The sequence below is a fragment of the Alosa alosa genome, chromosome 10 (assembly GCF_017589495.1).
Source record: "Alosa alosa isolate M-15738 ecotype Scorff River chromosome 10, AALO_Geno_1.1, whole genome shotgun sequence".
Lineage (NCBI taxonomy): Eukaryota > Metazoa > Chordata > Actinopteri > Clupeiformes > Clupeidae > Alosa > Alosa alosa.
The window spans coordinates 25,214,583-25,237,709 of record NC_063198.1 but is presented as its reverse complement, the minus strand read 5'-3'; the positions used below and the strand labels follow the sequence as shown (position 1 = coordinate 25,237,709).

The 23,127-nt window shown below is 43.7% G+C and overlaps 2 protein-coding genes across 5 annotated transcripts in view; one reads left to right on the top strand and one right to left on the bottom strand.

Moving 5' to 3' along the window:
- The window catches only part of cpne5b (copine Vb), a 183,542-nt gene that overhangs the window by 51,229 nt on the left and 109,186 nt on the right, over window positions 1-23,127 (bottom strand). For all 4 annotated transcript variants that reach the window (XM_048255696.1, XM_048255697.1, XM_048255698.1 and 1 more), the window contains 2 exons: window positions 11,623-11,726; window positions 5,919-6,023 (listed from right to left, as the gene is read on the bottom strand). In XM_048255696.1, the coding sequence (XP_048111653.1) occupies window positions 5,919-6,023; window positions 11,623-11,726 (209 nt within the window). The remainder of the gene's footprint in view (window positions 1-5,918; window positions 6,024-11,622; window positions 11,727-23,127) is intronic.
- Window positions 7,615-9,765, top strand: LOC125302490. Its single transcript, XM_048255700.1, has 5 exons — window positions 7,615-8,327; window positions 8,460-8,546; window positions 8,801-8,965; window positions 9,101-9,187; window positions 9,503-9,765. Coding segments are annotated over exons 1-5 (873 nt in total). The 5' UTR covers window positions 7,615-7,795; the 3' UTR covers window positions 9,505-9,765.

The window sequence follows — 23,127 nt, the reverse complement described above, 5'->3', positions numbered from 1 at the left end:
CACACACACACACACACACACACACACACATCTATACTCTGAGCAGATGCAGAATGCTGCTGCCTCCTTCGCTCAGGGCTGTGTGTGTGTGTGGTGTGAGTAAGCAGGCCTGTGTGGCTTTGTGTGTGTGTGTGTGTGTGTATGTTCCCTTGGTCAGCTGACAGGTTTGGATGGGAGGAGGAATATAGAATTAAAGAGCATAAATAGAATCTGGCCAGCTCCCTGTCACTTTGGGTACCTCTGGCACAGCTCAGTGGTGACACACACATACATATTCACAAACACACACACACTCTCTCTATCTCACTCACACACACACACACACACACACACACACACACAAATATTCACACACTTGCACACGCACACACACACAAACACCACTACATCAAATGTCCTGTCCACCGTGTGGTCACAGTAAATTGGACTTCTTTTCTGGAATAATAAAATGTATTCCTCATATTGTCAAAGCGCAGTAATACCAGCGAGTTTATTGGACCCCTCCACAGCTCATTCAGCCACATCTCTTTGTCTCTGAGCTGCTGGAGAAATAATACCTGGTGTTTCAGTTTGGTTATTTTAATGGTCTTCCAAATGGTGCGTATTCAAGGCAGAACAAAAGAATTCATCAGTTCTGCTCTAGTCACACCGACATGCATACATACACGCACAAATGCATGCACGTGCGCACACACACACACACACACACACATGCACGCACACACGCACACACACACACACACACACACACACACACACACACACACACACACACTAGGGGTCAACCAATTATCGGCCTGGCCGATTATTAGGGCCGATATTTAGCATTTTTATAATAATCGGTATCGATCATTTTTTCCACCGATAAGCCGATATTGAAATGGATAAAGAATGAAACGCGCTACTTTGTCTGTAAAGTATCTCTCACTCCCTGCATTTGCTACTCTGTGGTCAAGAGCATTGTCCCGCCCACTACACTGTCTGATTTGTTAGTTAGCACGAATGCAGCCAATCAGGATCGAAGGCTGAACACAAAGTTTAGGATTCTCACTGAGGCAGACTGTAGACTGGGCTTCAACTGTACGGAGCTATTTTCCGAAGGTAAGGAAGGTAGCCTACATTGCTGAAGTTGCAATGAATCACAATCATCTACACTGAAGTTACAAAAACACCACTTTGTAAGCTATTGTATCTTTGATCCGGATCAATAAGTAAAGCACCCACTTCCTTCATTTAGCGAAATCCCGATTGATGCACGTTACTGATGCTGTTTACTTGTTAGCCTACAAACTCGGGTGCTGCGCGGCGTGGAGTTCTCTGCCTCCGCCCTGCGTTAGTTAATTGTGAATAACGGGACACCTCGGCGGACATAGTAGCCTACAGACAAGTCCTAAATTATGCGATAGCGAACGTCAAAAAGTCCTCCTTTTTGAAACGGACTGTCAGAAAAGACTACATGCACCCAGGGCCAGCCGTAATTTAATCCGACCTGAACTAAATCGCGTCCTGAGCTGGCTATTAACGTGCCTTTTAGGCTCTCAAAAGTGTAGCTTGTAGCCTACACATGGACACAAATTGCATGCTTAAATACCCTAAGAACTATTTTAAAACTGTTTTGTTAAACTATTCAACCGTAACACTTGCCATCACGCATGCACCTCTTCCTCTCCCTCTCTTGTGCATTTACACACACGATGGCAAAGCATCCTCTTTGTGACAGGTCCCTTAACAAGCACATAGCCCATTGTGTAGGCCTATTCTATAAAAATAATTGCTATTACTCAGCTCTTGGATTAACATGATACACAGGATTTACACTTGCAAGTGATGCAAGTTGATAGACAATTGTGTATCAAAAGAAGAAACAGGGTTCCCACACCTTGGTTAAGATCAAATTCAAGGACCTTTCAAGGACTTTCCAGGCCCAATATCCTTAAATTCAAGGACCTAATGTGTCGATAAATTTCAAGCGTGGGCATGGTTAAACCATGTTACCTCAACAGACCAAGGATACCTTGTCGCAGTTTTCTTTTATTTTTGGTCATATGACAGATGGTAGGCATATTCTATTTTTCATGTTTGTATTTTGCATAAAATTGAGCTGAAATAAACTTGTCCTAAACAAGTTAAACTCGTTACCATGAACCTGTCGGTTTATACATCAGAATGTTAAATTAAATATTTGGGCAACAAACATTACACGCGGGAAACACGCAGAAATCATGCTGGCTGTGTACATGTTAATAAGTGGAATTGTACGTAATTGTATGGATTTTTTTGCCTAAAAAAGAAATTCAAGGACTTTCAAGGACCTCCATTTATTTATGTCTCTTTTCAAAAACTTTCAAGGGCCTTGAATTATTTTTTTCAGATTCACAAACTTTCAAGGATTTCAAGGACCCGTGGGAACCCTGAAGAAAGAAAAGTTTGCATAATTAAATGCTTTTGAATTAAATTTTTGCAGCATATCGCCTTTACCATCTACCCCCCTTTTTGACAACTGACATATCGGTTTTACATATCGGTTATCGGCCTCCTGTTTTGGTAATAATTGATATTGGTATCGGCCCTAAAAAAAACATATTGGTCGAACCCTAACACACACACACACACACACACAAAACCAAATCCACTTGGCATCCCTGGTAGCTGAGATGAAGCTGCTATCTGCCAAATTCACATCAACATTTCATGCCCTGGTGTTGCACTACACCTGACAGACAGATTCCTCTAATAGCTACTACTGAGTGTGTGTGTGTGTGTGTGTGTGTGTGTGTGTGTGTGTGTGTGTGTTGCCCATCTGCTGCCCTGTCAGGCTGCATGTCCCACAAGCTTCTACTGTGTGTGTGTGTGTGTGTGTGTGTGTGTGTGTGTGTGTGTGCGTGCGTGCATGTGTGTGTGTGTGTGTGTAGCTGAAAACTGCCTGGAGGGTGTCCTTTATAGATGTCCTGGGAGGCAGCTTTCAAAGAAACTCTCATCTCCCCAATAGACCTGAGAGGCCGTGACAAGGCGCTGACCCTAAATCTGTCATGTGTGAAGTACGGCAGACGTACACACACACACACACACACACACACACACACACACACACACACACACACACACACACGGGACACTCAACACAGCTAACAACATCCAAAGGACACTTAATTATCAGAACAGACACATATGGACACTGAATCACAGCATTCAATCATAGGAGCACAGTACATGAACACATGCAAACACACACACACGCACACATACACACACACACACACACACACACACATACACACACACATACACACACACACACACACACACACACACACCAGAAAACAGGTTTTGTGACTTATAAAGACATCACAGGAAAAAGTGAGAGGTTACTCCTCAGGCTGATATATGCTGTTTGAATTACAAGGACAGGGCTCATGTCTTTATAATTCGCATGTCCTTGCAATGTAACATGTATACAGGTGAAATGGAGGCATAATTCACCAATACCTACAAACACACACACACACACACACACACACACACACACACACACACACACACACACACACACATATGCACTCAACAAACATCCAAAACCTTGTGGATGTCCACCTATATTACCAAGTCTCCAGCAATACTTTCTACCCAAATTTGTATCTCTCTCTCACTCGATCACAGCACAACACAAATACAAACACACACACACACACACACAACCGGGCAAAGCATCTGCGTGGCCAGCACATCCCATACTTTTCAGCTGATCTGCCTGATAATGTGTGTGTGTGTGTGTGTGTGTGTGTGTGTGTGTGTGTGTGTGTGATACCTGGCCCAGATAGCGACCAGACCAGCACTCATGATTAGACACAAACACACAGGCCCAAAATATATTGTTGCCACTGGTGCGGAGAGGCAATCAGACTGTGTGGTGGTGAGTGACAGGGCAGAGAAGAGAGAGACATTCAGGGCCAGATGTACGTAGATTTGCGAACGTAGCGTTATCAGCATCATGGACACACCGCAGATTGCGAACGCTGTGAGACCCAAGTTTCCGTCGTATTTTATTATCGTTCAATCCTTAGTGTAAACTGCGCCTTTCTCTGCCTTTCTCCGCCCATAAACGCAATTTACGAACGTCCACAACGTTCGTAAATTGCAGTGCCTGCATACAAGCGCAGTTGAATGAAGTTAACTGATGACAACATTAAAAAGAATCAAACGTTTAGCGATCATGAAATAATACCATACATGATAAGATGTAGACAAGCAGGGAGATAATGAACGAGCAGGGAGATAATGACGTGAAAGTGAAAGTAAGACATTCGAAAGGCCAATGGTTGCTTTTGGTAGTACAAATACTTTCACCACAAAAACTGGTGCTTTAAATAGTGATTCTGTTGTCTTTGAAAGGTTCTCTTATTGACGCATTGAACTGCAATTTGGATTAACACCTGCTTTTACAAGGCGGAAGTATTTAGGCGCAGTATAGACGTGCGCTTTCAGGAGCAGTCTTTGTACATACCGCGGAATAAATAACTAGGCACTCTTTACTCTTCCCCTCCCATCTTTTTATGCTAAACTTCCACTTTCCCCTGGATCCTCCCATGAATGCATATGCATGACATGACAAACGCAATCTGCCACTTTCAGCTCCCGCGACAGGCAGTTTGCGCTTTTACATCATTGCGGCCTGTTTGTACATACCTCGCAATGATTTTACACGCACATTGCGAAACAAATACGCCTGAAGTGGGCGCAAAAGCGTTAGTACATCTGGCCCTCAGAGAGGGTGTGTGTGTGTGTGTGTGTGTGTGTTTGAGTGTGTGTGTGAGTGTGTGTGTGTGTGTGAGGAGACACTCGGAGATAGCATAGTTTTCCAGTTCAGTGCTGTGTTTGACCTGCGGTTTGCTCATAGGGTGTCCTGCATGTCCTATGCTGTTCCCAAGTCAGTATCTCCACAGGTAAAACAGCAACATGCTGACACTTTGACATTTGAAAGGCTCCATTTGCAGAAAGTAAAAATAATTTTAGTTTTTCAAATGTATGCGCCACTATCATGTCTGGTTTAGCCAGCTCCACTGATTATAGAGGAAGCTAATGTAAAGGAGGCAGACTGAGCTAGCGAGCTAGTTGCCCGTGTAAATCCTCACAGCCCTAACCTTAAGAACGCTTCTAACCGCTGAGTTGGAAGTCTGGGCTTTTAGCTCAGTGGTTAGAGTGTTCGTCTCCCATGCCGGTGTGTGTGCCAAAGTGGTGGGTTCGAGGCCCGTGAGCCGTGAACGAACCGACCTTGTGACACTAATTGTTGCGGCTCCACGAACACAACGCTTCAGTTGCATGTGTGGTGCAGCCTGCCTGTGTGGGCTCCATGCAGATGTGACAGAATGGCCCTCACCAGGAATGGGCTGCAGGACTGAGCCACACACACAAACCTTTCTCTGATCTTTCCTGGAGTGAGTCATCACAGCCACACACACACACACACACACACAAATAATGTTTTTAGTAATGCATATCCACAATGCATTATAAACTATTTATATGTCATCAAGTACAATATATGCCATAAGCCTCCATAATGACTGCTGAATGATTATGGCTCTCATATAGGGATAAAACATTATATTGCCTTTGGCACTTAGCACCATGGAAACGGAAATGTGCTTGGCCAAGTCGTGGCATTATTGTCAATACCATTATCAGGTGAAATAGGTCATGTGATCGTTTACGCTGATCTGGCTCTACGTTGACCAACCCCAGGGGAGATGATGTGAGACAGAGGAGGTGGAGGAGAAACGAGGGGAGACCGTGAGAGAGAGACAGGAGGTATAGAAGAAATTAAGGAAGATCCTAAGAGAGACAATAGAAGTAGAGAGGGGAAGAGGGGAGCCAATGAGAAACAGCGGAGGTAAAGAAGTGTGAGTTAGCGGTGGCTGTACCTGTCATAGTCTCCGTTACAGAGCGCTCGAACGGGGATGTTGAAGGACTGCCATACAGGATTCAGAGTGTTCTTCACCACCTCTGTCTTATGGCAGATAGTAAACCTGAAGAGAAGAGAAGAGAAGAGAAGAGAAGAGAAGAGAAGAAGGGAAGAGAGGAAGGTAGAGAAGAGAAGAGAGACAGAGAGAGGAAAGGCAGAGACAACAAAAGAGCAAGAGAGAAAGAGAATGAGAAATGGAGAAAGGAAAAAGAGGAGATCAGGAGAGAGATGGAGGAAGAGAAGGAGAAACAGAGAGAGGACAAAAGAAAGAGAGATATTTAAGAGGAAAACACACAAGGAGCGGTCATCGGTGCAGAGAGATGAAAAGTGGCCTGCGTGATTTCTGACAAAGGGCAGCGGATCCAAGATGCTTTATTCCCATCAGCGGCCATTCAGGCAGGACACATTTCCCATAATGCCCCCTAATGGAGCCCATCTCCGCAATATTTCATGCAATTGTCATTTCCAACAAAAGATGACCTTTGACGGCGAGTCAGTCTGCAATAAAGGCAGACGAGCATTTTGGATGTTATCCCAGAACAATGAGATGAGGAGCGGAGAGGAGGGACAACACCGAGGGACGCCGCGGAAGTACGGCGGGAGGCAGGCGGACGCTGCGCTGCCCTGCACTTAATATTCTACACCATGATCTGTTTTTGCCATCGCAGACTTAGGGGAAGGTAAAGTGAAGCCGTGGCGATGAGAAGCAGGAGAGTGGAGAAAATACATCTTTTATTCATGCGTCTCTAATTGGTTCATGGTCCAGCAGTTCCTGGAACACAAAGGCCTGAACTTTGCTAATTTGTGGCTGTTGGGGAAAAAAGCAGAACTTCCTCCAGTCAGACAAATGATCCGAAATGAGGGGAAAGGCTAATCAAGAACTGCTCACCGTGAACAAAAAGACTTCAGAACTCGTTGGGAATGTTCTCCTAAAAAACACTTCAGAATGCATCAGGAACGTTTTTTTCCCAGTGTTCAGAGCACTTCAGGAACTTTCTCCCGAAAAGAGCTCGAGGAGGACAAGGAATCAGAGGGCAGGACTGAGACAGCTTGATCTGTTGATTTGTTGCTGTTATTTGTTGACATTCCTTCATCTGATGATATGTTTGTTGATATGTTGGCAATCCTTCATCTGATGATATGTTTGTTGATACAGTATGTTGACATTCCTTCATCTGATGATTATCTTCAGTATTTATGTTCTTATGTTACTTTATGTAATCTTTGGTCTGGCAATACAAATGTCTTACTATTTGTCATGCCAATAAAGCAACTTTGAATTGAATTGGATTGAATTGAGAGCGCAGGAAGTGTGGGAGAGAGGAAGTCTTTGTGGAGGCGAGCAGGATTGGCCCCGTAACTGCGCCACGTCTAAGCCAGATGTGAAAAGATATTAGCCAGGCAGAGGTGCATTCAAAAGACCAAACAAAAGAAAATGTTCACATACAGTTTTGGCTTTGCTTTGAACTCACTGCACACAATTTCAAAGGCACAAATGGTCTTAAATCATTAAAACAAGTGTTCTGGAACTCTGCCGACATCATTATTTGGAATGTTCTGAACATTCTAAGCAAAGATTCTAGAACAGAGCTTCAACAATCATTGATTCTAAGTAGCGCAAAGTAGAATACTGAGGTAGAACACTGCATCAGTTTGACCTGGCTGCACCAGAGATAACATTGAGAGAGAGCTTTCTGCTGGCGATTCTGCACTTATTCATCAATCATCTGTTTTCATAATTGTTTGATATTGTTAATCCAGTATTTCCTCACTACAAAAGGATTGAAAAGCAGACCATTTTAAACATCTTTAGACCAAATAGAGGCCTATTTGAAGATGGAGGTGAGAGGAGAGCGTGGCTGCTTCATGGAAGCCATGAGAGCCATCTTCAATACCATCCGAGACCGGCTCAGACCAAGGAGGGCACGACAGAGGACAAAGAATTATAGAATCTGTCGCAACTCTGCCATGGCCATGACCAAGTCAGAGAAAAAGATTGACCCGAAGAAACATCTGTCATCTGGGCTGAACACCAGGTTGACCAAGAGAAACCACTCAGCTGAAACCGCTAACGTGGACACTGCTGAAAGAAGGATGCAGGAAGATGGAGCTCCTGGAGAACTTAAGGAAAGACTGAAGTCTTCTCTGCGGGCTGTTCAAGTGAGGCGCAAGCCACACTGGGTGCTCCAGAGAGGCTGGGGACAAAACAAGATGGAGGACACTCAGGCCGGAGAGGAACTTCAGCCTACTCAACCAGCCAGTGAAAAGGCCAATATGGAGGATACTCTGCTTGAGGAAAATCTTCAGCCTGCTGAACCAGTCAGTGAGAAGGCAAAAATGAAGGATCTTCAGCCTGCTGAACCAGCAAGTAAGAAAGCAAATAGCAGACCTGAAACTACAAACATATATGCCCACAGTTTAGCTTTCATGGGCATAGTATTATTGATCATAAACTGCTTCTTCATGCCCACAGTTAACCTTTTTCCATTTTTTATAACAGGCTGGGTTGTGGCCTATGGTCAGATGTGGCAGGAAATAACCGAGCAGGATGGTCCTGTGCTTTGCAGCAACATGCCCATCATATACTGTAAGTAAATGTTTTTAGTTATTCCGTTATTGGTTATACTGTATTTTCAATGGAGATATTCATTGAAGTTGTCTTGTAGTGTAGGACTACATTCAATCCATATGCAGGAAACTGGCACTTTGGTCATCTGCCACTGTTAATAAATGTCCTTAAATTGATACTGATGTTGATATTGAGACAATGAGTCAATGTTGAATGTCGCTGCCTGTCTGACTCAAATGTTGCTGTTGTCGTTGTTGTTGTTGTTGTCACAGCCGGCTCTGGCTCCAGCTGCCATTTCCCGGCTGAATGGGCCCTTGACCATCTGACCTCCCCTGAGGAGCAGAGGTCATCAGAGAACAAGGATGGACCAGTCAGTGAGAGGGCAAACATGGAGGAGACTGAGGCCGGAGAGGATGTGCAGCCTGGTGAACCAGCAAGTAAGAATGCAAATAGCACAGACCTCACACTGCTTACTTATGCCCAGAGTTGAACTTTTATGGGAATAGCATAGACAGGCCATAAACTGTTTATTCATGTCCACAGTCAACCTTTTTCCATTTTTTTTCTAACAGGCTGGGTTGTGGCCTATGGCCAGATGTGGCAGGAAATAACCGAGCAGGATGGTCCTGTGCTTTGCAGCAACATGCCCATCATATACTGTAAGTAAAACGTTATACCAAGTACAACTATATTTTCAATGGAGATCTTCATTGAAGTTATCTTGTAGTGTAGAACTAAAGTAAAACGTTATACCAAGTACAACTATATTTTCAATGGAGATCTTCATTGAAGTTATCTTGTAGTGTAGAACTAGGCTTAACCCATGTACAGGAAACGAGCACTTTGGTCATCCGCCATTGTTATTACAGTAAACGTCCTTAAATTGCGTAAATTGATGCTGATATTGAGAAAATATGTTGAATGTTGCTGCATGTCTGACTCATATCTTTATCAATATCTCGTTAATGCTCCAGGATGACTGGACTTTGTGAACGTGGACAGGTGAGTAGAGCATGGGGAGCAGGACAGGCCTTACATCATTGTGGACAGCCAAGAAACATCTACTGCCAAGCAACAACTATGGTCCTTCAACTGTTCAGATGCCTTTCAACTACATTTACATTATATTACATACTTACTACATGATTATCATTAACACCGTTACGATGTATTACACTGATATCTCATTAAGATTCTACATCAAATAAATACATTTACATACAGATTAAACTTCAAGTGTGTGTGCATGTGTGTGTGTGTGTGTCTATGAAAGCATAAAATAGAACTGAACTCAGGGGTAGTTACTTTCTGATTTGCTTCTGCAGCTCTACTGTAGGTGCTGCTTGCCAAATCCAGGCAATAATAAAGACAAAAAAACTACATATTAGTGGTAGTCAATATGGCGGATAAGAGAAAAATAAGAGAAAATACATTTAAGACTTCATGACTCTATGTCACAAGGAAGAGTATTGGACCTGTCTGTAATAAGCAAATTAGTAATAATAACACATTAATATGGTTATGGTTATGGTTATGGATTTAGCAGACGCCTTTGTCCAAAGCGACACATAAATACAAAACAACATAATAATATTTAAAAATCAACACCTTTTCTTAATATAGTTATATATATAGATATTTAGATATATATAGACTTTATTCTTGCACTGTTGCACTGTTGGACTTACTCATTTGCACCATCACCATGACACTCACTCACACAGAGCACCTTACCTTACCCTACTATGCACAGAGAATCACAGGCTCAGTCCCGGCCTCAGTCATTGCAAGCGCCTCTTGATTGATTAATCACCCACTATGTGGATACTGTTTTTAGAATTGATTTAGATTAAGTGTTATTTAGTATAATTTGTATTTTAGTATATTTAGTATATTCTTTATCTTCTACTGTCCTTATTGCTTAGTTGTGTTTTTTATATTACATACTTTTAATTACTTTTTTCTGCTGTTAGTGAATGTGTGTGTGTTTTCTGTATGCTACTGAGACCTTGAATTTCCCCTGGGGATCAATAAAGTATCTATCTATCTATCTATCTATCTATCTATCTATCTATCTATCTATCTATCTTCTGAGTGCACAAAACATGGGCATTAGACTGAACAAGTGAATTTGAGCACCTGGAGGAGAAAAACGTGTGTCAGTGTGAATGACGCCTTGAATGACCCCTTACATTTGAAATGCATTTGAGCAGAGAGAAAAGAAAGGAAAGAAAGAAAAGAAGAAAAGAAAGAAAAGAAAGAAAGAAAAGAAAGAAAAGAAGAAAAGAAAGAAAAGAAAGAAAGAAAAGAAAGAAAAGAAAGAGAAAAGAAAGAAAGAAAAGAATAGAAAAGAAAGAAAAGAAAGAAAGAAAGAAAGAAAAGAAAGAAAGAAAAGAAAGAAAGAAAAGAAAGAAAAGAAAGAAAGAAAGAAAGGAAAGAAAGAAAAGAAAGAAAAGAAAGAAAGAAAAGAAAAGAAGAAAAGAAAGAAAAGAAAGAAAGAAAAGAAAGAAAGAAAGAAAGGAAACGCCATGAAAACATCCAACATTCACCAACATGCACCTCTGCTCAGCACATTTGAGCCTTTGCTTGATCTTGTAGTTATCGATCTCATGCCAGCTCCTAGCCAAGGCAAGTATAGATGCTCATCATTCAACATTCATTATTTGCATTCCTCCCTATCTATAAATACTGTTGTTAGAACAACAAGCAATTTCTTCCTCTTTCACAAAGGATGCATAGCTAATTGCTAATAGCTAATAGCTCTGCCTTGTATTTGCTACTTGGCAAAAACACCATTTGCTGATTCGGATCTCTGATACTACATTGTCTCTGTGTATTGTGATTGTGCAACTGCAGTGGTGTGGTGGTGGGAAAGCTGTTACAGACAGATGCTAATCCTCTAAGCTTTCACTTCACGAGCTTTCTGTATAAACATATAAAACTGTGTTTTATAGCTCAGGAAGAGCATCCTCAGCAAATAGAATCTCCTGCAGGGGGCATTAAAAAAAAACTGCAGCAGACACACACACACACACACACACACACACACACACACACACACACACACACACACACACATATACTGTACACTTACGTGCCATCCTCGTTACTTCTGTAAAACACCATGAAGGGGTCCGACTTCCCAAAGAAGTCCTTTTTGTCCAGCTTATTGGCACAGAACTGCATGGTGGCAACATCCTAAGAGAAAAGCACACACACACACACACACACACACACACACACACACAGAGAGACAGTAAGTTGTTAGTCCACATGGATTACACACCTCCTTAGAGTTTCTCCACCGGCTGTGTGTGTGTGTGAATAGAAATAAAACAGTGCCATCGACACGACAAAGCATCCTAATGAGAACAGTGAGTGTGTGTGTGTGTGTGCTAGAGCAAACAAGCTACTGCTCTTTCATCTGCGCCTAAAGGGAAACGGTGAACTCATTAGGATATAATCTTAGATAGCACGCCAATGAAAACAAAAGAGCTGGGGGGGGGGCGAGAGAATGGATCTTATTCCCCTTCATGCACTCACTCACATCTGAGGCTGAAAATGAGCATCACCATCCGCTGCACCTGCTGATTTCCTGCGTCCTCCATTTAGAGTAATAAATATTGAATCAAATTTAATTGACAGATAAATACACACTATATGAAAGTGCAACCAAGATGGAATAGATAATGAGTGGTTTTATTAGTTCATTTGTAATATCCGGACTATAACTCTCCCTAGAATGGATGGCAATGTTACCAATGGCAACCCCGCAGCAAAATAGAAAATAATTTTCCGGGTGGGATGATCCAAAGCCAAGACAATGAGAATGAGAACCTGTGATCTCACCTGTGATCTCACACACACCACACACAACTCACCATTACTCACACACACCACACACAACTATATCTCAGGCCACAGCTTTCTCTCTCTCTCTCTCTCTCTTACACACACACACAAACACACACACACACACACACAACTACATCTCAGGCCACAGCTCACCATTACTCACACACACACACACACACACACAACTGCATCTCAGGCCACATCTCTCTCTCTCTCTCTCTCTCTCTCTCTCACACACACACACACACACACACACACACACACACACACACACACAGAGAGAGAGAGAGAGAGCGAGAGAGAGAGAGAAAGGTGCATGTTTAGGCTACACTATGGTAAACCGCAGAATGTTTACAGCTCATACTTGAAACGCTCTGCCTGCCTTCTCAAAATGTGCAAGAGAACAGGTTGTCATAGTTACCAAGTGTGCAGGGAATGTGTGTGTGTGTGTGTGTGTGTGTGTGTGTGTGTGTGTGTGTGTGTGTGTGTGTGTGTGTGTGTGTGTGTGTGTGTGTGTGCGTGTGTGTATTTGCAAAGTACAAATGTGTGTTATGAGGGGTTGTGTGCCAAATTAAGTTTCCTTTTGCCATAAGCTTGCCAACCCTCTACATACACTGAGATGTACTCACACACACACTACTTCAGTGTTTCCCACAGAATTGAATTCTATTTGTGGTGGTAGGTTTGCAGAATTAATTTGAATGCAACAGTTTTTAACAAATTAGTGCAGCGCGGTTATGATTCTAACTAGATTTAAGCACAATTTAGTACAACCAGGAAAATCATTGTGTGGTGGTCAATGTTGATATTGTGGTGTGCCGCCAAAAATAAGTCAATGTATAGGAAACACTGCTACTTACTCCATAACACTCACAATCCCTCTACATACACCAAGATGTACTTTCTCTAACACACACACACTCCTTACTCAATAACTCTTACAACCCTCTATATACACTGAGATGTACTCACACACACACACACACTCCTAACTCAACTAGATATACCGCATAGCGGTACAAAATATGACCGCCACTCAGTCCTGTACATCCTTTTCGCGAAAATAAATCACACTTCAATTTGTCTCCATCTTTTACTCCATCCCCCACTCTTGAAACTTTTGTGTATGCTTGTTTGGCATGCCTGAGTGTGTGTGTGCGGCTGCACAGAAAGTAGCCTACTGGTGCTGAAAAGGTGAATAGATTGTAGAATAGCCAAAGAAGATGTAGCATTGTTATGAAACCTTTAAAATCTCTAAACAATCACAAGTAGGGCAGTTCATCCATTGCAACTGGATTGATGAAAGGTCACTTACACCTGTAGGCTACATTGTATTTAGGAAAAGCAAAAGGTATCAGCATAATGTTATTTATTTATTTATTTATTTATAAACAAAAACATCTCTGTCAGTTCCATGCCGTTTTCAACAGCTAGCAAAAACAAAGGTAATTTCATGTGATACTTTATTGTCAATGCACAAATTAAGCAACAGTAGTCTGAAACGTTATTGTTAATGCACAAATTAAGTAACAGTAGTCTGAAACGAAATGCTGTTTTACATCTAACCAGTGGTGCAAATAACTGACATGTCCAAATGGGCCTTGATGAAATGCGTTGCTAGACTGTTCATACACATTTTAACGGGCCAAAGTTGAAGAGCTGTTGTCCGTTATTGTTCGTGGGTAAATATAGGCTGATTCGTGTTCCCTCAAGATTGTGTAACTGAGGTCCATGGCTAGTCTGGCTTTCACCAAGCTCAATCTTTTAAGAAATCAAAAAATAAATAGCGGGCAGATCAGAGCAGCCTAGTCCATAGGCACCCGATATTTTTTAATTTTCCGATTGAGATATCCACGCTCTGGCTATTCTAAATGCAAAAATGCATCAGGGAGTTATGACAAAACTGTAACTAACAAACTAGATCCTAATAGAAAGCTGTTAGCTTCCCTAAGCTACAGGTAGGCTTATAAGGTAGGCCTATTTAAACATAAATTGTCAATAGGCTATGCTGGCGATTACAAATAAAATTTCCTTTGAAACCAATGGCTTACCCCAGTACCAAGCGGACTTAAACTGCCATATCGCGGGCGAAAAGTTGTAATAAAATTCACGCAGCTCCAAGAGTCAAGGAAAGCCGAATGAAGTAGCCACTTCTAAATGGGACCCACTACACAGTAGCTTAAGGTGTGTTGCTAAAGCAGCCATTATGAAATGAAGGTGTCATTGTTTGGATACTTCACACACACGTGCTTTTTTTTAATTTCACAGACTACAACTACCAAGCTGGAATCAAAGCACATCGATTCCCCTCACACCCTGCACGCACTTAAAACAAAAAACAGGCGTCTCAGTCTCACGCATGTATAGGCAAAACTGTATCAGACCGGTGTAACGCTGGTAAATCTTCCATTGCACTGAATGATTTTTGTAGCACGCAACAAAAATGACAGTCAAAAGATACAATTACAGTGCTGCTATCAATTTGCTTGGTATAACCGCATTTATAGTTTTCTACAAATGCAATCAATCAAATTAGCCTCCATCACTCAACCTAGACTGGGTGTTCCCATGCTGCCTTGCGCGCGATTTGATTCACGCTGCTAAGGCAGCCTGGAGACCATGGAGCAAATTTTCGCCTGAGATAGGGAACCAATCACAGAATAGGTGGGAAAGCAAGACGATGATGAGCTATGCACAGACGCATTTGATAGACATCCGTGGCACCCAATAAACGGATCTGGGCATTTTTTTCAAATACGAGAAAATGAACGTTTGGTTCCCAGACCACATCTCATTGAGAAGTGGTGGCGCTAGCCAGGCTACACTCAACCAACGCTAATGGTAACATTACCTAGGTCCTTATTGATATTATAAGATTGGCGTACCTGCAGTAAAAACCAAGCATGTCCGATAAACATCCTCAGATTTATTTCGGCTTCAAGAAGAAATGGGAATTACATTTCATGTGAGCATCGTCCTATCCTTAATAGACGTTCTCTGCGGTAAACTACAGTCCTGTAGGAAGCGTCCATTGTTTTTCCAACCCACTTTTAACTTCCAACAAAACGTCTCACTGCAACGATGCGCCATCTAGTGGACAAACATACACTCTACATACACTGAGATGTAGCCTACTCACACACACACACTCCTTACTCAATAACTCTCACAGACTCCACTTCGCAAAAGGCTGTTCCTGCCTCAGGCATTACCCATCTCTCCCTATATCTCATACACACATGCACACACCACACACAAACATACACACACACACACACACACACACACACACCCACACCCACATGCACACACACACACACACATGCACACATACACACACACACCCACATGCACACACACGCACACACATGCACACACACATGCACACACACACGCGCGCGCACACACACCCACATGCACACACACACACATGCACACACACACACACATGCACACACACAGGCACACATGCACACGCACACACACCCACATGCACACACACACACACATGCACACACACACACATGCACACACACACACGCACACACATGCACACACACACACACCACAGGTGATAGAGCCAGACAACAGGTGTACTGTAGGTTGCTGAACGACTTGTATGCATTTATGTGAGTTTGAGTGTATGAATGTGCGTGTGGGTGTGTGTGTGTGTGTGTTAGAGAGAGGCTGAGTGGCAATCAGACATAGAGACAAACCGCCACTGAGAGAGAGCATTTACTCATATTGAAATTTTCCATTGAGTGTGTGTGTATTTATGTCTGCACTGTGATTATGTACGTCTCTGTACAAGTCCAATAATGCATTTGTGTGTGTGTGTGTGTGCATACCAGAGAGATAGAAAACACAGTACTCTTGAGCTTATTAATCTTGAAATCTTGTCATCTGTGTTGTCCATCAGAAAAAAAATTCCAAGCATCAGGGGAAACCCATCTCATCTTGGCCACTTTTGTTGATGCCTCCCAGTAAAATTGATTTCCATTAAAATTACTTTTGGCAGGCCCATAAATTGCTTTTTGCATCTCGCCACTCAAACCTTATAAAACACCCGATTTTCTCTGCATTGAAAAATGCACAGGACCCAACTCCTCCAAATCGATTTTTAAACATCCTCCATTTTTTCAGCTGCAAGGCGACTCAGAACTAATCACATTTACCTTCCCCCACGTCTATTTACCTTCGCCCATGTCTACAGGCAAGTTTCATCTTATTTATCAAAGCAGTCGAATACTCTGCCGGCATCAGACGAGCAAGAGCACATTTTTCCTTATTTCTCCGTTTCTCCTTCGGTCTGATGAACTTAGTGTCAGATCAGTACTCTCTCTGCATGCGTTCCTCTGGATCCAACTGGAGCCACTCCATCAACACTTGATACTTGATCAAAACTATTTGAAATGAAACTGTCTGACCATACTCCTGATCCACACACACATACTGTACGCACAGGCATACACACACACATGCACGCACCCACACACACACACACACACACACACACACACACACACACACACACACACACAGTATATTATGATGACAGTGTTGGCTATAATATTCATGTAAAGATTATGTGTATGCTTGAGAGTGTTCGGAGTGTTTTTGCAAGTTTACTTCTGCATCATAGATGAGACCTGTCCCATTTTTCTCTGCTGTCAGTGGAGATGCCCAGTGATGCAGCAGTGACATTAAAAAGGACTGTGGGAGATCACAGTATCACACACACACACATACCGTATGCGTGCGCGCACACATACACACACACACACACACACACACACACACAGCCTTGTTTTGACAGATTTAACTAATCCTCAGTTGTTTAAGTGCGTATACACACACACACACACACACACACACACACACACACACAGGCATAAGAATGAAACTCAAGGTCTGTGGTCTACAGAGCATTTAGTGTGCAGACACGCTCAAGTGACTCCAAGTGATTTTAGCAGCATTAAACTTTCAAAAGGAGAGTGTCTGTGCAGCCAAGGGCTGGGCACGGCAGAGACATGGCGGACACTTCAAACAACAGACCAGCCATAGTTACTGAGCCAAGGAAAAGAGAACACAGCAACTCGGACTAAAGGATGGGGCAAGAATCACAAGCTGCTTCTTTCTTTCATTCTTTCATTCTCCTCTTTTCTTTTGAGATAATGAAAGCAGGTAAAAAGGCTGCAGAAGAACATGGCATGTGTGTGTGTGTGTGTGTGTGAGAGTGTGTGTGTGTGTGAGAGAGAGAGAGATAGAGAAAGAAAGAGTGTGTGAGTGTGCATGTGTGTGATGGTGTGTGTGTGAGAGAGAGAAAGAAAGAGAGAGTGTGTGTGAGGGTGTGTGTGTGTGTGTGTTTGTGTGTGCTGGAGTGTTTCAGATTACAGAGCTCCATCTGCCTCAGCCTCTGAAATAACTGCCACCTCCGGGGGCAAACACACAAGTCACAGGAGGCTGATCTCTTTGCCAGGCGAAGAGCGAGTGTGTGTGCGTGTGTTTGTGTGTGTGTGTGTGTCTGTGTTATCTCGCGCCTTCCATGTCGAGCGCGTGGTAAGCCCACTCCTGGTGCGAGGCCAAGGACCCTGCTCCCCGGTCGGGCTGCAGCCTCGCGGTGGTCTGCTAATTGTGTTTAAATGCCCGTAAGCACGAGCCCGAGCACTGGCCAGGCTCATTATCGCATGCGGGCAGAGGCGTAATTACACACTCTCTCTCTCTCTCTCTCTCTCTCACCGGACCCACGGACCCGCGGACCCGCGGAGCAGACCAGTCCAGGGCTGGCTCGCCGCCCGTCTCCTGCCAAAACTGTATCAGCGCACCGACTCTAAGTCGCCCACTCGCTCGCTCACTCACTACCTCACCAACGCTGCTGCTGCTGCTGCTGCTGCTGCTGCTGCTGCCCCTCAGACTTATCAGCTCGTCTCAATGCCGGACGGAGGCCGCAGGGTGCTGGTATGCTGGAATACGAGTACGAGGCGGGCGGCATGTGGAGAGAGTGCTCACTTCACAATCTCTGGGCTCTTCAGACCAAAGAGTCAGCTGCAGCTAACAGCTCCCCGGGGACCCCCCAACACCTCAGCTGTCCAGCATCTAAACCCCCCCAACACCCCAGCATCTAAACCCCCCCCAACACCTCAGCTGTCCAGCATCTAAACCCCCACCCCAGCATCTAAACCCCCCCCAACACCTCGGCTGTCCAGCATCTAAACCCCCCCAGCATCAAAACCCCCCAACACCTCGGCTGTCCAGCATCTAAACAGCTGATTAAGGGCAGCGTTCAGGCTGCGGCGCCTCGTCATGATTGGACGAGGGTCAGCACCAGAGAGACACCTTCTGCGTTTCCTCTCTCCGCCCCGCGCCGCCCCGGGTCCCTTTTTCTCTCTGTCCTTTATGGCACAGAGAGCCGAGATGAGATGAGGTCCGGCGTCATGCATACCAAGTAGCTCTCCCGCCACCGCGCCGCTACGATGCGGAGCCGCTTGGAATGGGAAATGCCCGCGGGCTGGATGTGAACACGCTAATGCTTTTTCTCCACTTCGTGCGCCTCCGTGCTCGGCCAGGAGACGCAGCAGAGCAAGCAGTCGCTCGGCGTCCTGTCGCGCTGTTCGAGAGCAGGAGATGCCAACGGGCTTGCTTCGCTAAAACGGACTCCATAGGAAGGCAAAGGGCACTTTATTCTGAACGGCAGTTCAGTAGCCTACATGGGAGGTGTTTCATTACAGAGGACACCAACGTGCTCCTAAAAGAAAAACAGTTTGGCTCTTACAATGACCTCTGAACTCATATCTGCAGCATTCATGTGTGCCACTATCAAACTCTGTGTACTAGCTTGCATTTCCATTGGAAACAAGAATATTGTCGAAAACCACCATTCACGTCTTGACATTGGCGAGGCATTGAGCTCAACTGCCTGTCTGAATAAACTCCCCCATTTCAAACTGTGAAACATCTGATACAACAGCCATCTCTGGGGCATTGTTGGGCTGATCTGTTGCGACCTTTGTGCTCTTTTAATGGCTAACACTGTTGAGTGGGGTCATTCCAGAATTCTATGGTAAATATCTCAGAGAGCGCCAAACACACTTTTGCTGCCCCTGTGTTGCTTGTGATTCAGTTCTATTTCGGCTGTTGTGCCGCTCAATAAAATCTGTTGTTTATCGAATCCTTCTCATGTTGACGATCTTGGCACTGTTATGCAGGGGTTACTGGCAGCAGTGTGTGCATTAAGATGAACTTTTGCCCATCTGGGATTTGGTGTTTGGTGTTATTTTCATGAAGAAGACTGATGGAAGTCCAGGGCAGAAGGGGAAATGTGCCTCTTTGCAAATAACCCATTCCAGTCCCTTCTCCCCCCAGCTATGTAAGTCATGAGCTATCCATATCGATAAATATCGAATTCAAAATTATTAATTTAAAGTTTGGGGAATGAATTGCCAAGCAGGCAGACCTGCAGTCACTGCTGCACTCAAGTGCTGGCCTCCAGTCAGAGCCAGATGGCCGTCTGCAGGGCTCCGCAAGTCTTTAGGGGGAATGGCTCAGATCTGGCCCTGATGTGGCTCACTCTCAGCAGCTATCGACAAACACACTCCTATTATATTGGGGCTACCCAGGGACAGGAAGTGTTTCTGTGGCCATGGAAGTGGGTAAGATTCCAGAGAGCTAAAAGTATATGTAAGTCAATTTGGAAAACCTTTTCAATACCTTGATACCTTTTATCTTTTTGATACGTGACATATGATGTTATATTTCCTTGGAAAAAAATATTGTTGTACTTCCTGATATGTCAATCCCACTTCATGTAAGATGTCATTGGAATATGGCACCCCATTTCCTACAACATGTTCCCTATTTCATACAGCATCTACACTGAGTGCAGTTCCCCCCCATGCCATCGATTGTACTTGTAGTATGGCAGTATGGTAGCATCGGTTGTACTTGTAGTATGGCAGTATGGTAGCTTCGGTTGTACTTGTAGTATTGTAGTATGCAGTAATGCCTGTAACGTGTTACTTAGTAGTTAGTCTATTTTGACCACTTTTTTCAGTAACGAGTAATCTAACGCGCTACTATTTACAAACCAGTAGTCAGATTAAAGTTGCTTATCTAAGTCAATGTGCGTTACTATTTTTGTCATTTTCCTTAGTAAAAAGATATATTCTTTGCTTTCTTCTTGTCTCGGGGATTAACGTCATGTAGGCTATGCTCACGTTTTCAGCATGAGGACAACTCACGTTTAAAACCACGCAGCGTCACAAACATAAACAACAATGGAGGGAGGGGAGAGATGCGCATTTTATCTACTGTATACAGTCATTATTTTGAGTTTGTGTCAGCTAAACATGACAACATTAAGGTACATTGTACATTCTGTGCTGGCGACAAAGTGCTGTCTAGCTAGACATCCCAAGTCTTCCGAAGTTTTGGGAGTCTCCCACATATTGATAGCGGCTTCCTGACGCCCGCAAATTACATAAAATCTTCCGGAACCTAGAGCGAACAAGAGCACGCAAGCCAGACCGGTCTTCAAATCGCGTGTGCATCTGAGTTTAACACGCACACAACGGAGAGGGAGAGAGAGAGGAGTGGTGCGTGTGCGCCTGAAGCGCATCCAAGACAAAGAGAATCCTGGTCTGTTTTGCTAAATCAACTAATCAGTTTTCAGTGTAGGTGGGCTTATATCTTTTTCTCCCAAACTTAATTAATCAGTTCAGTCAGTGTATCTAGGAACAGGAGCGTCATGGCAGAGTCAGTTCTCCTCAAAAAGGAACATTTAAGACCCATTCACATCAGACTACACATAAGTGTACCCAATTGTCTCATAAGAGTAAAACATAATGATAGTCTTGCACACTGCACTGTTTGTAACAGTGACTTAACATTGCTAAAAATATGCAATATTTGCATATTACTCAGGCCTATACTAGATGGCTAGTTATAGTTGCCAAGGCTACATATTTTACTATCACAATTTCTATCAATAGGCCTTCCTTATTTGGTGTACTGACTAGACATTATTGAACAAACATCTGAATTTCAGTATCTAAGTAGGTTAGGTTAGGATGTCTGCTATACATTGTTGACATTACTGTTAAAATGCACTTCCAGTATAGTGAGTATTGGCAAAACCGGTCATAATCTTTATGTTGAGGTGGTGGGGGTGTTGTCGGCAGCTGCTGAAAGTACCTAATAAAGTAACTTGTAATCTAACTTAGTTACTTTTAAAATCAAGTAATCAGTAAAGTAACTAAGTTACTTTTTAAAGGAGTAATCAGTAATCAGATTACTTTTTCAAGGTAACTGTGGCAACACTGGTAGTATGATAGCATCTGTTTTACTTGTAGTATGGCAGTATGGTAGCATTGGTTGTACTTGTAGTATTGTAGTATGGTAGCATCGCATGGTAGCATTGGTTGTACTTGTAGTATTGTAGTATGGTAGCATTGGTTGTACTTGTAGTATGGCAGTATGGTAGCATTGGTTGTACTTGTAGTATTGAAGAATGGTAGCATCGTTTGTACTGTAGCTACATTTATATCTGATGGCAAAAGGTCCAAAAGAATCCCCTTTAACGATACAATATCTACTGGAATTGCCTTACAAATCCGCACAGATGGCTCTACGACGCTCAAGGCCTGTGATGTCCATTGTTTCAGCGATCCCCTCACCCCGAGAGCCCAGGGAAGCGACACGCCGTTCCGGGAGAACATAAAGGATTTATGATAATGGTCATGAGGCGAGGCTGAGAGCGTGGCTAGAGCATCTGTGTCTCCTGTACCGTCACGTCGCTAATTATAAAGCCGTGAGCGTCCCACACCGCCCACTCACTGTCTTCTCGTGGCCTCATCAGTAGCCTGTGCGGAGAGGAGCGAGAGTGCAAGCGAACGAGAGCTATTAATATGTAGATGCTGTGTCGACAGACTGCGTGTGTGGAAACGCAAGAAATGTTCGTGTGCGAGGGCCAATCAAGGGCGGCAGGATTGGTGTGCTCTTCTGCAGACACAGAGACACTTCTCTTCCGCAAATTAGAGCCGCCTCTCTCCTCTACTGCTGTTAGGTGCTGCTCATTAGCAGAGAAGTAGAGGAGATGAGGGTCTGTGTGTGTGTGTGTGTGTGTGTGTGTGTCTCTTTATCGTGTCAAGAAACTAAAGGTTTGTGTGTCTTTACCGAGTCGAGGAGCTGAAGGTGTGTGTGTGCGTGCGTGCGTGTCAGACAGCTACCTGGATCTCTTCCTGACATGGTTGAGTGATGATTCTATTCTCTAACTTTCTAGCCAGTGGTGTGTGGTAAACATTCCCTGCCTGAGATAATTATCACTGATACACTGGAGAGCTGAGGACACTGTGAAATATGTGTCACTCTGAAATACTCACTGGAACGCTCACACCTGTGTGCGCACCTGTCTGTATTATCCCAAATATGTTATTTGGTAGAGTACACACAGATATCCAAACACAATCTACAATGCACACTTAACACTCAGCTACAGCAGAATTAAACTGAAAGGCTCACACACAATCTACAGCAAAGTCCTTTTAGGCAAGTCCCTCCACTCGGTGGCCATCTTGGTAACACACTTTGGGCAGTTATCAGGCAGCTATTCCTATTCAAGTGAATGGGTAGGCATACAGGAAGGGGCGGGATATGTCTAGAGCATCGTTTCCCAACCTTGGGGTCGGGACCCCATGTGGGGTTGCCTAAAATTCAAATGGGGTCGGCTGAGATATTGAGTATCTTACAA

Coding starts and splice junctions, on each gene's coding strand:
- LOC125302490 (XM_048255700.1), top strand. CDS start 7,796: ATGGAGGTGAGAGGAGAGCGTGGCTGCTTCATGGAAGCCATGAGAGCC. Junction 8,328..8,459: donor TCAGCCTGCTGAACCAGCAA/GTAAGAAAGCAA, acceptor TTTTTATAACAG/GCTGGGTTGTGGCCTATGGT. Junction 8,547..8,800: donor CAACATGCCCATCATATACT/GTAAGTAAATGT, acceptor TTGTTGTCACAG/CCGGCTCTGGCTCCAGCTGC.